The 13,928-nt window shown below is 40.6% G+C and overlaps 1 protein-coding gene across 4 annotated transcripts in view; it reads right to left on the reverse strand.

Annotated features, from left to right (window-relative positions):
* MARF1 (meiosis regulator and mRNA stability factor 1) overlaps positions 1 to 13,928 on the reverse strand; it is a 46,056-nt gene that overhangs the window by 16,120 nt on the left and 16,008 nt on the right. For 3 of the 4 annotated variants that reach the window (XM_057486967.1, XM_057486966.1, XM_057486969.1), the window contains exons 12-21: positions 13,709 to 13,887; positions 12,437 to 12,517; positions 9,967 to 10,203; positions 9,724 to 9,843; positions 8,850 to 9,025; positions 7,335 to 7,555; positions 6,420 to 6,562; positions 6,112 to 6,245; positions 4,789 to 4,991; positions 3,883 to 4,110 (exon numbers count right to left, since the gene is read on the reverse strand). In XM_057486967.1, the coding sequence (XP_057342950.1) occupies positions 3,883 to 4,110; positions 4,789 to 4,991; positions 6,112 to 6,245; positions 6,420 to 6,562; positions 7,335 to 7,555; positions 8,850 to 9,025; positions 9,724 to 9,843; positions 9,967 to 10,203; positions 12,437 to 12,517; positions 13,709 to 13,887 (1,722 nt within the window). The remainder of the gene's footprint in view (positions 1 to 3,882; positions 4,111 to 4,788; positions 4,992 to 6,111; positions 6,246 to 6,419; positions 6,563 to 7,334; positions 7,556 to 8,849; positions 9,026 to 9,723; positions 9,844 to 9,966; positions 10,204 to 12,436; positions 12,518 to 13,708; positions 13,888 to 13,928) is intronic. The other variant, XM_057486968.1, reaches the window with a different exon arrangement.

Genomic DNA, 13,928 nt, shown 5'->3' on the forward strand with positions numbered 1-13,928 from the left:
TACTGAACAGTGAAAAGCTGAAAGCTTTTCCTCTGAGATCAGGAACAAGACAGGGATGCCCACTCTCCCCACTGTTATTCAACATAGTACTGGAGGTCCTAGCCACGGCAATTAGACAAAAAAAAGAAATACAAGGAATCCAGATTGGTAAAGAAGTTAAACTGTCACTATTTGCAGACAACATGATATTGTACATAAAAAACCCTAAAGACTCCACTTCAAAACTAGTAGAACTGATATCGGAATACAGCAAAGTTGCAGGATACAAAATCAACACACAGAAATCTGTGGCTTTCCTATACACTAACAATGAACTAATAGAAAGAGAAATCAGGAAAAAATTCCATTCACAATTGCATCAAAAAGAATAAAATACTTAGGAATAAACCTTACCAAGGAAGTGAAAGACCTATACCCTGAAAACTATAAGACACTCTTTAAGAGAAATTAAAGAGGCCACAAACAAATGGAAACTCATCCCATGCTCTTGGCTAGGAAGAATTAATATCGTCAAAATGGCCATCCTGCCCAAAGCAATATACAGATTTGATGCAATCTCTATCAAATTACCAACAACATTCTTCAACGGACTCGAACAAATAGTTCAAAAATTCATATGGAAACACCAAAGACCCCAAATAGCCAAAGCAATCCTGAGAAGGAAGAATAAAGTGGGGGGGATCTCGCTCCCCAACTGAAGCTCTACTACAAAGCCACAGTAATCAAGATGGTTTGGTACTGGCACAAGAACAGACCCACAGACCAGTGGAACAGAACAGAGACCCCAGATATTAACCCAAACATATATGGTCAATTAATATATGATAAAGGAGCCATGGACATACAATAGGGAAATTACAGTCTCTTCGACAGATGGTGCTGGCAAAACTGGACAGCTACATGTAAGAGAATGAAACTGGACCACTGTCTAACCCCATACACAAAAAAAATGTGAAATGGATCAAAGACCTAAATGTAAGTCATGAAACCATAAAACTCTTAAAAGAACACATAGGCAAAAATCTCCTGAGTATGAACATGAGCAATTTCTTCCTGAATGCATCTCCTTGAGCAGGGGAAACAAAAGTAAAAGTGAACAAATCAGACTACATCAAACTAAAAAGCTTCTGTACAGAAAATGACCCCATCAACAGAACAAAAAGGCATCCTACAGTATGGGAGAATATATTTGTAAATGACATATCCCACAAGGGGTTAACATCCAGTCTATATAAAAAACACACATCTCAACATCCAAAAAGCAAACAACCTGATTAAAAAATGGGCAGGTCATATGAAGAAACAATTCTCCAAAGAAGAAATTCAGATGGCCAACAAACACATGAAAAGATGCTCTACATCACTAATTATCAGGGAAATGCAAATTAAAACCACAATGAGATATCACCTCACACCAGTTAGGATGGCCAGCATCAAAAAGTCTAAGAACAACAAATGCTGGCAAGGATGCAGAGAAAGGGGAACACTCCTACACTGCTGATGGGAATGTAAGCTAGTTCAACCATTGTGGGAAGCAATATGGAGGTTCTTCAAAAAACTAAAAGTAGAAATACCATTTGACCCAGGAATCCCACTCCTTGGAATTTACCCAAAAATACAACTTCTCAGATTCAAAAAGACATATGCACCCCTATGTTTATTGCAGCACTATTTAGAATAGCCAAGATATGGAAGCAACCTAAGTGTCCATCTGTAGATGAATGGATAAGAAGATGTGGTACATATACACAATGGAATACTATTCGGCCATAAGAAAGAAACATATCCTATCATTTGCAACAACATGGATGGAGCTAGAGGGTATTATGCTCAATGAAATAAGCCAGGTGGAGAAAGACAAGCACCAAATGATTTCCCTTATTTGTGGAGTATAACAATGAAGCAAAACTGAAGGAACAAAACAGCAACAGACCCACAGTCTCCAAGAAGGGACTAGTGGTTATGAAAGGGGAGGGGTGTGGGGCGGGTGGTAGGGAGGGAGAAGGGGATTGAAGGGTATTATGATTGGCACACATGGTGTGGTGGGGATCATGGGGAAGATGTTGTAGCACAGAGAAGGCAAATAGTGATTCTGTGGCATCTTACTATACTGATGGGCAGTGACTGCAATGGGGTATGGGGGGAACACAATAATATGGGTGAATGTAGTAACCATATTGTTTTTTCATATGAAACCTTCATAAGAATGTATATCAATAATACCTTAAGAAAAAAAGAAAAGAAGAAAGTATAAATGGTCTTGTGTAAGAAAAGTGCCCTGTTTTCTGTATACCAACTAAAGGAAAACAATGTTAAAAAAAAAAAATCTCTTGGACATAAACATAAGCGACAACTTCATGAACATAGCTCCCCGGGCAAGGGAAACAAAAGTAAAAATGAACAAGTGGGACTATATCAAGCCGAAAAGGTTCTGTAAAGCAAAGGACACCATCAATAGAACAAAAAGGTGCCCTACAGTATGGGAGAATATATTCATAAATGACAGATCTGATAAAGGGTTGACATCCAAAATATATAAAGAGCTCACGTACCTCAACAAACAAAAAGCAAATAATACAATTAAAAAATGGACAGAGAAGGTGAACAGACAGTTCTCCAAAGAAGAAATTCAGATGGCCAACAGACACATGAAAAGATGCTCCACATCGCTTGTCATCAGAGAAATGCAAATTAAAACCACAATGAGATATCACCTCACACCAGTAAGGATCGCCACCATCCAAAAGACAAACAACAACAAATGTTGGCGAGGTTGCAGAGAAAGGGGAACCCTCCTACACTGCTGGTGGGAATGTAAATTAGTTCAACCATTGTGGAAAGCAGTATGGAGGTTCCTCAAAAAGCTCAAAATAGAAATACCATTTGATCCAGGAATTCCACTTCTAGGAATTTACCCTAAGAATGCAGCAGCCCAGTTTGAAAAAGACAGATGCACCCCTATGTTTATCACAGCACTATTTACAATAGCCAAGAAATGGAAGCAACCTAAGTGTACATCAGTAGATGAATGGATAAAGAAGACGTGGTACATACACACAATGGAATATTATTCAGCCATAAGAAGAAAACAAATCCTACCATTTGCAACAACATGGATGGAGCTAGAGGGTATTATGCTCAGTGAAATAAGCCAGGCGGAGAAAGACAAGTACCAAATGATTTCACTCATATGTGGAGTATAACAACAAAGAAAAACTGAAGGAACAAAACAGCAGAAGAATCACAGAACCCAAGAACAGACTAACGGTTACCAAAGGGAAAGGGACTGGGGAGGAGGAGTGGGAAGGGAGGGATAAGGGCAGGGAAAAAGAAAGGGGGTCTTACGATTAGCATGTATAATGTGGGGGGCGGGCATAGGGAGGGCTGTGCAACACAGAGAAGTAGTGAGTCTACAGCATCTTAGTACGCTGATGGACAGTGACTATAATGGGGGGGGCTTGGTGAAGGGGGGAGTCTAGTAACCATAGTGTGGGGGGGGGCTTGGTGAAGGGGGGAGTCTAGTAACCATAATGTTCTTCATGTAATTGTAGATTAATGATAATAAATGAAAAAAAAAAAGGATCCAACTTCAGGTAAGGAGCACTGAGTTTGATACACCTGAGAAGAAACACCCTGGGATACAACAGTGTCCTCATCAGTTAGAAAGACACTACTCAGGAAAGGCCACCAATAAACACACAAGAGCAAGACCAAAAACCTAAACTGCCACCATTACCTGGTCAGGCACTGAAGATGCATGCAGCAAGCTGTGAAGCAGTGAGCAGTGCATGGAACAAGCACAGAAACGCTAAGGCCAAGTGCACATCCCCATAAAGACGGTGCCACTGCAAGTTTCAGCCCGTGGAGGAAAAACCTGTTTACCTTTACAACATGGCAGAGTTTCTGTGTTAAAGCTGAAATTGAGCTGACGTCGTAGTCTTGGAGACGAAATGTGTAACCAAAAGTTTTAGCGTACTCTTTAAGCAGATCTGTCATCATAAGGCAGTTATCTTTTTGGGACCGAAGGAGTTTAACAAACTGAGCGGCTAGAGCTTTGAATCGTTCCACCTCTGTCAAAGTAAGGATTTTTTCTTCTCCACATTCCAACACCTGGGAAAACAGAGGAGCAGGAAGGGAGACTGAACAAGTTAGGATTGTGCATGGATTTCAGTGGCACGGAAATGTATACAATTAGTACCTAAAAAGCCCTTTAGTGTTCTTTAATGCACACAGACTTTCAGTTTCGCAAGATAAAGTTCGGGAAATAGGCTGCACAACAATGTGAACATATTTAACACTACTGGACTGTACACTTAAAAATGATGAATCAGGTAATGTGTACTTTACCACAAGCATTTTAAAACATCTTTAAAAAGCACTTCAGGAGTCAAAAATAGTAATATTAATAAAATCAACAGAAATCTGGTTTAACATTAAGAACAAAGCATTCATACCACCTGTTAGTTATCCCCACCTCTCATGTAAGAGATTTGAAAAGTATGGAGCTAATGAATGAGTATTCAGTTTAAAAAAATCTAACTAGTTACCATTTTTCAGTAATTACCCTGAAACAAGTTTGAAGATTTCTTTATTGAAGGAAAGAGCACATTTGTTACATTTACCTAAAAATACTAGTGAGCCAACAACATAGCTTCTCTGATTGAAATACTTCAAATTGTCACCCTATATCATAAATCCCTATTTCCCAGGAAAATAGGACTGAGAGAAAAAAAAATCCCCCTTACACATAGTTCAGAAAAAATAGATAATTAGAATCTCTTTACTCACTTGTAAAATATCAGGTATGGCTTCAAAAAGTTCAAGTAGTTTGGTAAACCCATAGTAGGCGAGTTTGCACTGCCGGCCAAAGTGGTGATGGTAGGAGGGGATGAACTTATTAAAGGGCATCCGGAAATGGGGTTGGTGCCGCAGCAAATCAACAACATCCTTGGAGAACTGTTTTGTCCTTTCTATTTCATCCTGGGTACGTTCTTTAAAAAAAGAACCAAGTTACTATTTTCTTCCACCCATTTGTTTGACATTATTACTGTTAGTCCTATGCACAGATTACAAAAGATACCATCCTTGACTTCCAAACACACACACAACCTAAAGCAAACATATTTCTCTCTTTGCAGATGGTTTTCAAACTTGCTTATTAAAGGCAGAACACCAGGAAGTTGTGACACGGTTATTATATGTGAATACACACATACCTATGTAATTTCATCTTACAAGTGAGAAGTATTTTCTCTTGTCCCCTGCCTCCTTACTCCCATTTCATATATTCATATATGTGAAATGATATACATACAGGTCTCTGTATTTGAGAAAGGAATGTGGAATCTATTTCTATGAAATCACAGCTCTGAATATTTACATGCTTTTTGGTTATTCTTCTGATCTTCAGTTAAAATTGCCAGCAAAAAAGAGTATCAGGCACCAAAAGTTTAACAATAATACAGAGGAAAAAAGGTTTCAACTTAGATTTTGTTTCCACTAATTTTTAAATTAGAATTGGGGAAGACTAACATTACTCCAATTAGCTTTGTAATTCTATGGCTGCGTGGACATCAGTGTTCTGCAGGAACACAGTTTATGAATCACTGATGAGTAACAGTGAAGAGAACATGACAGCAGGCAGATTTAATTTTTTCTACTCTATCTTCCAGGCATCAACCAGAACTATAAAAGTGGGAAAAGCAAAACATTCACTTTCCTTTTCTCTCCTTCTCAAGTGTGCATAGGTAAAGTAACTCAGTTGAAAGAAAAAAGCAACAGGTGGCAGGCGTGGTGACTGGTTTTCAGCTGGTAACCACGTGGTGAACAGTCAGAAAGGCTTAGCAGGCACTGAAAAAACGTGCTGGTCATGCCATTTTTCCCCCAGAGGGAATCCTGAAAAACTACCTTGCTTGCTTTCTTGACAAGTAGATTCACCTACTCTGAAGAATGGAGGATCCACTACACAGCAGAGCAGGTGTTTTCACACTGTACTTTCCAAGGAACCCTCAGGAACCACAGAGGAGGCAAAGGCGCATCCCCTATACGGCTCCGAGTTAAAATAACCACTGCGGTAGACAACTTCCCTCCAGCACATTTAAGTCAACATACCTCTTTTGGGGATACAAATCACCATTTGGTTATCTTGTTGGGACAAGCAGATGGTTGTGTCTGGAATCTCTGATATGATATCGATCAACTCACAAACACCATATTCAGTGACATCCCAGTCCTTTGAGAAACACCTGGAATTTAACCATGGAAATGGGTAAGGAATGAGGAATATCACCTGCTAAAATAAACTCTGTAAGTTTTCCCCCAAAAATGCTAAATAGACAAGTTAGGTAATTATTTTACATATGGGGGAAGTATTTTAAATTATTTGCTTTCATTTTCTTCCCCCTATCTCAACAACTCACCAATGATAAGCCTGCGAGAATTCTCTCACAATGACCTGTTTGCTGGCTTGAGATTTGAGAAGTTTTAGTAAATCCTGAGTAAAGCGCTTCACCTGGGCCCTGTGGGTAAGGGTCAGCAAACGTTTGGAGCCCATTCCAAGGATCTGCAAATCAAACATTTCGATTATTTATAATCATAAGATGCTGGCAGATAACAACTTTCTAGTTGATGGCTCTCTTCTGCTACCACCCCCAAAAAAACAACTCCCTTTATGTATGACACCTGCATTGTGAAACACATGTAGATCAACAAAATGGAAATGGTCAAAATAAACAACTGCTCAAGTGTCTGGGACCCTCCCCTCTTTTTTTTTGCCCTATACACCTTTTCTCAAATAATCATGAGTAGAGAAATGAAACGCATATTATCAGTGTAGGCAACTAATTTTGTCTATAAAAGATAGCTAAAGTTTTCCAGACCATTTTACAAGTGGGAAGCTGCTTTACAAGTGGAACACTACTATAACACTGTAAATTAATAGGCAAAGACTTCTTATGAACCAACGCTAGGGTCCAACTCGGTAGCTGGTCTTTAACTCATTTATAAGCAAGGTAAGCCTATGTTCACGGTGGCTTCCATGTAATAGTGAACAATTCTGGAGAGGCTGTTAGGAGGAAGCCAGTCTTCAGACAGAAGGAAAATACTCTCTGGTGCTCTATGGCGTTCCTTTGCACTGGAAACGCAGCTTTCAGAAAAACCGCGAAGCCACCTTGTGCGTGTTTTCTGTACTCTGAAGAAAGCCTAACAGGGTATTCTGCTCTGAACTGACCTCTTAGGAAATGGGTTACCAGGTGTCCTGTTTATTTGGCTGAAATAGCCAAAGCCATGCAGAAACATTCCCATCTTGAAACAAATAACCCCCGAGCATTTCTTACCTGCAACACATGAGGCACTGCTTCTAACAATTCAATCAGCTTGGAATATCCATAGTCTGATACCCGGCACTGCTTTGCAAAATGGTGGTGATAGGATGGGATGAAATTACTAACTGGAATTACACAGGATGGTTGGCTCTTCAGTAAGTCGATCACTTCTCGACTGAACTGGATCAGCTGGGGGTTACCTACAGGACTTTTAGAGCGCAGAAGCCAAGGGTCTAGGTACATGGGGAGAAAAAAAGAACAGGCACGATTTCACCAGCTAAAAGAAAGGTAACTAACTTTGCACTCTGGCTTCAGCTCCATCATGACCAAGAAGACGAAAGCAAGTAACTGCTTTATGTCTCAGCTTCTGCACTTGGATCTCACATAATCAACAGGCTAGTCCACCTTCTTTATGGGCTGGCAAATGCTTCCCTATTACCTCTCAAGGTCCAGTAGCCAAAGTAAAGCATAGGTCATCACAGCATTAAAGCAGAGGTGAAAACACGCGAAAGTTTCCAGCTTATAACTGGTTGTATTTCAAAGATCCACTTGTAACTTGGTCACATGGAACATACTTTCCCTCAGAATCAAAGTCATAGATGGTCATCAAGCAGGTAGCCCCCAACAGCCTAATTAGCCCACAGTGGAGCTAAAAACGTTGCCCAGGAAACCACGGAGAGTGATAATGTAAAACTGGCATGACACAAACCTGAGTAATAACAGGTTTTTGCATTTATCTTGTATGTCCATATAATTAAGAAAAAGTTTTAATCATAAAAGTATCAATCAGCAGATGGAGACCTTTGTGGGACTAGCAGGCTAATGACACAGGAGAGAGAAAGGAGGGGCCAGCATAAGGTATGGGATGAGTGGGGTAGGACTGAGGGGAAAGGCAACAGCAGGTGGGTGACAAGCTTTGGTACCAATATTTCTCCTCTGGGACACAGCTGTTAAGCCTACCTTTCTTCCTGTAGGGGGAGGTGGGAGAAGAATAGGAAGAAGTGGTGGGGGCCAGAGAAGGAAATGTGGATATGAAGGCAACAATTTACAGTGCTGTTCACAGGTAGCAGAATCAGACGCCTGCAACTCAGGGGATGCCCAGAACTCAGAAGCTCACCCAAATCTAGGTTTAAATTTCCTGGTCATTGACATTTAGAGTTAAATCCAAGTCAGAAATGCTGACCAAAATGAATTTCAAAAGTAAATCTGCATTAAGAGATATTTCCTTCACATACTTGAAACTTTTTAAAAGGCCAGGCAACTGACAAGCCAAACAGCTTCACAAAATTAGGTAAAGAGATTTATAACTGTGAAATCTGGGTTTTAAGTATTTTACATAATTTATTCTGATACTTTCAAAAATCTAGTTCTGCCAAACCTTCTGCACTTTACAGAGAGTTGTTTCAAAAAGATCAAAGACACCCATGGTGCTTTAAGCTTGGCCCATAGTGCTGCTGTTTAAGATAAAAGCCAATAGCCTCCTCTCATAGTAGATGGGGGCTCAGACGGACTGAATCTGACACCTACCTGTGTTTGGAGGCGGGGGCTTGTTGTGAATCCACTTAATTACTTTGACGCCATTCTGTGCAGTGGCAATGTTTACACCTGGAACACAGGTGATGAGGTGCTCTAAGGGCACACCCCCTCTGTTTTCTTGCACTACTTCTAATTCACCAAACTCCACAGCATAGCAATCTGGAAAGCTGAAGTGGAAAAACAAAGAGTTCATTAAAATAATGGAAAAGCAAAGTACCCACCAACAGAAGCTTTTATTTTACTGTATCCATTCATAAATAGTTTTTTTAAATGCCCAGGATCTGGGTTTGAATGTTAATATTAAGGTCCCAGGGAGGCCATCAACTGGGGCATTACCTCTTTGATGCATTCTGATGGTACTAGAAATTCCTGGACAATCTTCCAGCAAGCAGGGGGTTAAAAATAAGGCAGTTGGGTTCCAAGTTAGTTATCTGCTCTAATATATCAGTAGCTGTAAGGCAACCTTGTCTTTAGTCTAGGCCCCTATATTGAGTCTACCATGTAGCTCACAGTGTGGTTAAGTGGCCTTTTGAACAACACTTTTCTCCCTCAAATTCTGCTACCTACAGCCACTGAGGTTGTGCACTTGTGGCTCGTGTGCATACTTCTACCTCAGCACTTATAATCACCTCTCTGTGGAGAAGAGACTGTACTATTCATGTTTGTGTCGAAATTCAACACACAAATTTTCTTGTTGAAATAATAAATGAATGGATCCCATTTCAGATATACTTTGTACATCTAAAAATGTGAGGATGAGGCATTCTATAACACTTGGTGGGGAAGAGGTGTGGGCACAGGGCATACTTTCTACAAAGAAGAGAACTGATAAGGCATCGGATCTCAATGGCTTTAACGTGTTCACCTTAATAAAGGCACAGTGCCCTCATGTGTCTGCAGAAGACTATGAACCTGGGGTGCAAACGTCTTCAGAGACAGAATCACAAAAGGAATCTTGTAGGAGTCTGGATCAAATTCATGTTCACTGCAGAAAAGGGAACAAAACAGTCGATATTTCTTGGTTGTCTAAAACGTTCACAAGGTAATTCTAACATATTCCACAACCTTATACAAAGAGATGATTTCTAAAGGGAAATAGGCATTATACCTGAAATCCTTATTGGAACAGTGCTGTCTGCAGATGGGCTCGTGATATTCTAACTCTTCAAATATAATTGGGCTGCAGGTGGCTGAGGAGCCGTCATGGGACTGGGAAGAGCCCAAGGGGCTCTGTCGGGCTTGGCTGCTAGGCAGGAGGCACACCAGTCTCCCATTTCCTTGCTCACGGATTGCAACTGTGTCTGTTAACTTATATAAATCTGACACATTCAACTTGTGTCCAAACCTAAAACCAAGGAAAAACAGAGATGCTGACCTAGAAGTTTTCTTTGATGATACAAAAACACCTGTCCTATTTAAATAGAGGGCTATACCTACGAATGGTCCTGTCTCTTCAAAAGTAAAACTGGAATAACACTGCTATAAATCCATTCATGGTGGAACTGGTGATACATGGCACTCCTTTGAGTCATCTCTGGCCCACGGCCCACTATAGGATTCTACCATTTGGTACCCACTCCCCAACCCCTCCCCTGTTTCCATAAATGACCTCACCTCATTTTCTGAGCTGGAAAGCTATTTGATATGACGTCTTTCAACTTGGCTCCCCAAGCTGAAAATCCCTACTACCTCTTGCCATCTTTGCTCTCCTCCCTCAGAGGATGGATGCTCCTTTCCAGTCACCTCTGGTTTCACCTATGTCTCTGCCTCATGACCCACACTTCCTCTGAAACTGGGCTCCTCAATCATTCCTCTGACTTATCTTTCATACTCAGAGCTTAAAGGCACAGGCTCTGAAGGCAGACAGAGTTGATTTCATATCCTGACTCAACCCGGATGACCTTAGTCAAGTTTCATAAACAATCTGGGCCTCAGTTTCCCCAAATCTAAAATGGAGTGATAATACCTACCTGGGTTCATGTGAGGATTAAACATGGTTATGTATGGAGTTTGGCACACAGCAAGTGCTCATTAAATGTTAGCTGCTCCAGTGGTTTCTTCTCAGTGCCCTATATACATGCTCAGATGTCCTTCTACTAAAACTAGTCTCACATTCTCTTCCCACCTCACTCATGCTGTGTGTAGATGCAAATTCTCCTCCATGCTGTCTTTTACTCTCATCTTCCCTAGAGTGAAAACAGCTGGTCTCTGAGGAGTTTGTTGTTTCACTGTCCAGTCTGTCAGCCTGTTCCCTCCAGGGTTTTATCCACAGGACTCTGTAGGGATTGCTGTCTAGTCACCAGCACCTCCTCCTCCCCACAGCTTACACCACTTCCTCAGGCTGCGCGATGTTACAGGCCATCCCCACACATCCTGGTAACACCCTCATCCCTGGCTTCTCGCCCACTTCCTGTCCCTGGTGGCATTTCATCCAGTTCTGCCTTTCTCTGTTTCTCCTCCCTCTCCTCTGATCTCATCTACTCCTGTGTATTTCATGATCAAACTTCAGGCAAATAACTGCCATGTCTTCAGAGCCAACTTCCTTCCTGAGGAAGCCTCCAAATGTGCAGAGGACCACCTGACCTCTACCCAGATATTCCAACAGCCCCCTAAAACCAGTATGTCCAAAACCAAGATCAGAAACTCACTGTATCCCCAGGACATGCTTTCTGTATTTCTCTATTTCTGGCTTAACCACCCAACCATCGTTCAGCCATCCAGAGCAAAAAAACTCAAAATCAAACTGACCTCTATAGATTTTTACCTTGTCCCCTATATAAACTAGTTCCTGAGGCTCATTTCACCAGTGATGGGAACTTCTGCAGTTTCCAGTGCCGCCTGTGCCGGCAGCATCTGCTCAGAACCGGCCCTGGAGAGGCACTCTCCCTCCTCAGCCTCCTTCCCTCCCCTGCTTGTTCCACCGCAGACATCACTGCCTCCAGTGTGGGTCCCACCCCACTCCTCCACGCCTCCAATACCCCAGGGTCCCCTTTATTCACGCAACAATGGGCAAGCCCCTTATTCTTTCCATCCCCTGCATCCTCAAAGTTTCTTCCTCCCTACTCCTCCTCTTTCACGACAGTTTTCTTTGTTCTATGGAATAATTTGTATTTTCCCTTCCCTTCCAGACATAAGCTCCTCAAGGACAAGGTTGTTTTGTCTCCCCAGCTCTGCACTTCCAGATTTTCATTACACTAATACTTGCTGAGCACCTACTATTCACTAAGACATGGTGTTGGGTCAGACCCAGTCCTTGTCATTCTCGAGCTTACAGTCTAGAAGGTGCTCAAAAATGTTTTGCTTGATGAATAAGAAAACTAACCAATTGGAAAAATATGAAAGTGCAGTTTGGGGACTAAGGTCTAAATGTGCTAAAAATGCAAGAAGTTTTTAAACTGCATGTTAAAACCAAAATTGAAATCTCAACACCACTGTCTTTGTCTCATGTCCTCCACCAGGCTAGAAGTTCCTTAAGAGCTGCTACCACAGTTTTTGGCCAATCCCTAATCAGTACTGCAATTCTGGAAGCCACCGATCAGTTTTGACTAGATCAATGAAAAAAAATTAACCTAACTTACTTTTTCTCATAGATATCTGTAAATTTAAAAAGAGGCAGACAGCAGGCGGGAGCATCCTGAAGAACAGATATTGTTTCTGCACTGTAAGACAAAATTTTCATCAATTAGAGAACAGATGCTACTGGAAATCAACAGATGATTGCCAAGTTGTATTTAAAAAACAGTTCATAAAACTGACTAACACAATTGTCTATGCAAAGTAACTTTACCAGTTCTGCTATGTCAGAATTCATTTTTCAGAAAAATTTAAAGAAAGGACTTTAGGGACACGGCAATTAAAGAATACTAAGTCACACACTGAGGTTTTTATCAGACTCAAGCACAGGGGTTTTGACACCTATGTATCAGAAAAACACTAACTTAGTGAGACAAACATGTTGTTAATGCAGAGCAAAAGGTAGAAGAGCCCGAATGCTGCATGTGGCTCATATGTTAGAGATATGGGAGTGGAATCTCCACAGCTGAGGACATACAACTGAATATGATATGTCCACCATGGTTTGAAAAATAAAAAGGTGCCAAAAAGCCAAACTTAAAATTGAGTGACTGGCTTTGAGCCACTTGATTATTCTTCCCCCTGCTTATTCTATGTTTCTGAACTTTTCCAAACTTTCTTCAATGAAACTTTATTTTTATTCTAGGAAAAAAATTTTTTAAATAATGATGAAGTACACATCAGAGAAAAGATCTCTGAAAGTCCACACAGATTATTTTGGAGTGAGTTCTGTTCTAGTAGTTCCCCCTCAAAACAGAGGCAGCCAAAGAAGAATCAAAGCATATTATGAATAAAATCATCACCAGATTCCTAAGACTGACAGTTCTAATGTAGACTTCTTGTGTTTGGCATCTATTTGACATTCAGGGTATAGTTGAGAGTTTGGAGCTTTGTATATCTATCCTTTATAGACGAATCTACCTTCTATTAAAACTTGAAGGTATATTCAGACTTTCTTGGCTTATAAACTTTTACTGCAGACAGCTACTATCTTTAGAACCAGTTCTGGATACATGGCATATTATTTTACTCCTAAGTGTCTGCCAAGTTTAAGGTACAACTCACCTTTGATTGATGACTTGAGCGAGTCAAATTATTCTAACCAGTTTATTCCCAACTTACTTCTAACTTCTAGCTTATTTCTATTGATTGAAAATCAGCGTTATTGCATATGTAATCATCAAAGAATGTGATAAAATCTATTTTTAATATTTCTAAAATGTTTCTGGGCCAAAATGTTATTTCTTGAAATAAACGACTTGTTTGTTTTTTTTTACCTCAGTAAAGAGAGTGATTTATTAGCAGCTCCTGTGACAAGTGAGACCAGGATCTTCTTGCTGCCAATTTTGTATCTATGGAGGCTATTCACCGCACTGATTGCTTCTTGTAAGTTTTCCATCTGAACAACAGCCTTAAGTTGATAATCTGTATGGGGACTGAACTCCACACTCTTCACCTATGGCAGTAAAAAGGAAAACAGAATGCAGTGTCTACCCA

Source organism: Manis pentadactyla, chromosome 10 (assembly GCF_030020395.1).
Source record: "Manis pentadactyla isolate mManPen7 chromosome 10, mManPen7.hap1, whole genome shotgun sequence".
NCBI classification, from domain to species: Eukaryota; Metazoa; Chordata; class Mammalia; order Pholidota; family Manidae; genus Manis; species Manis pentadactyla.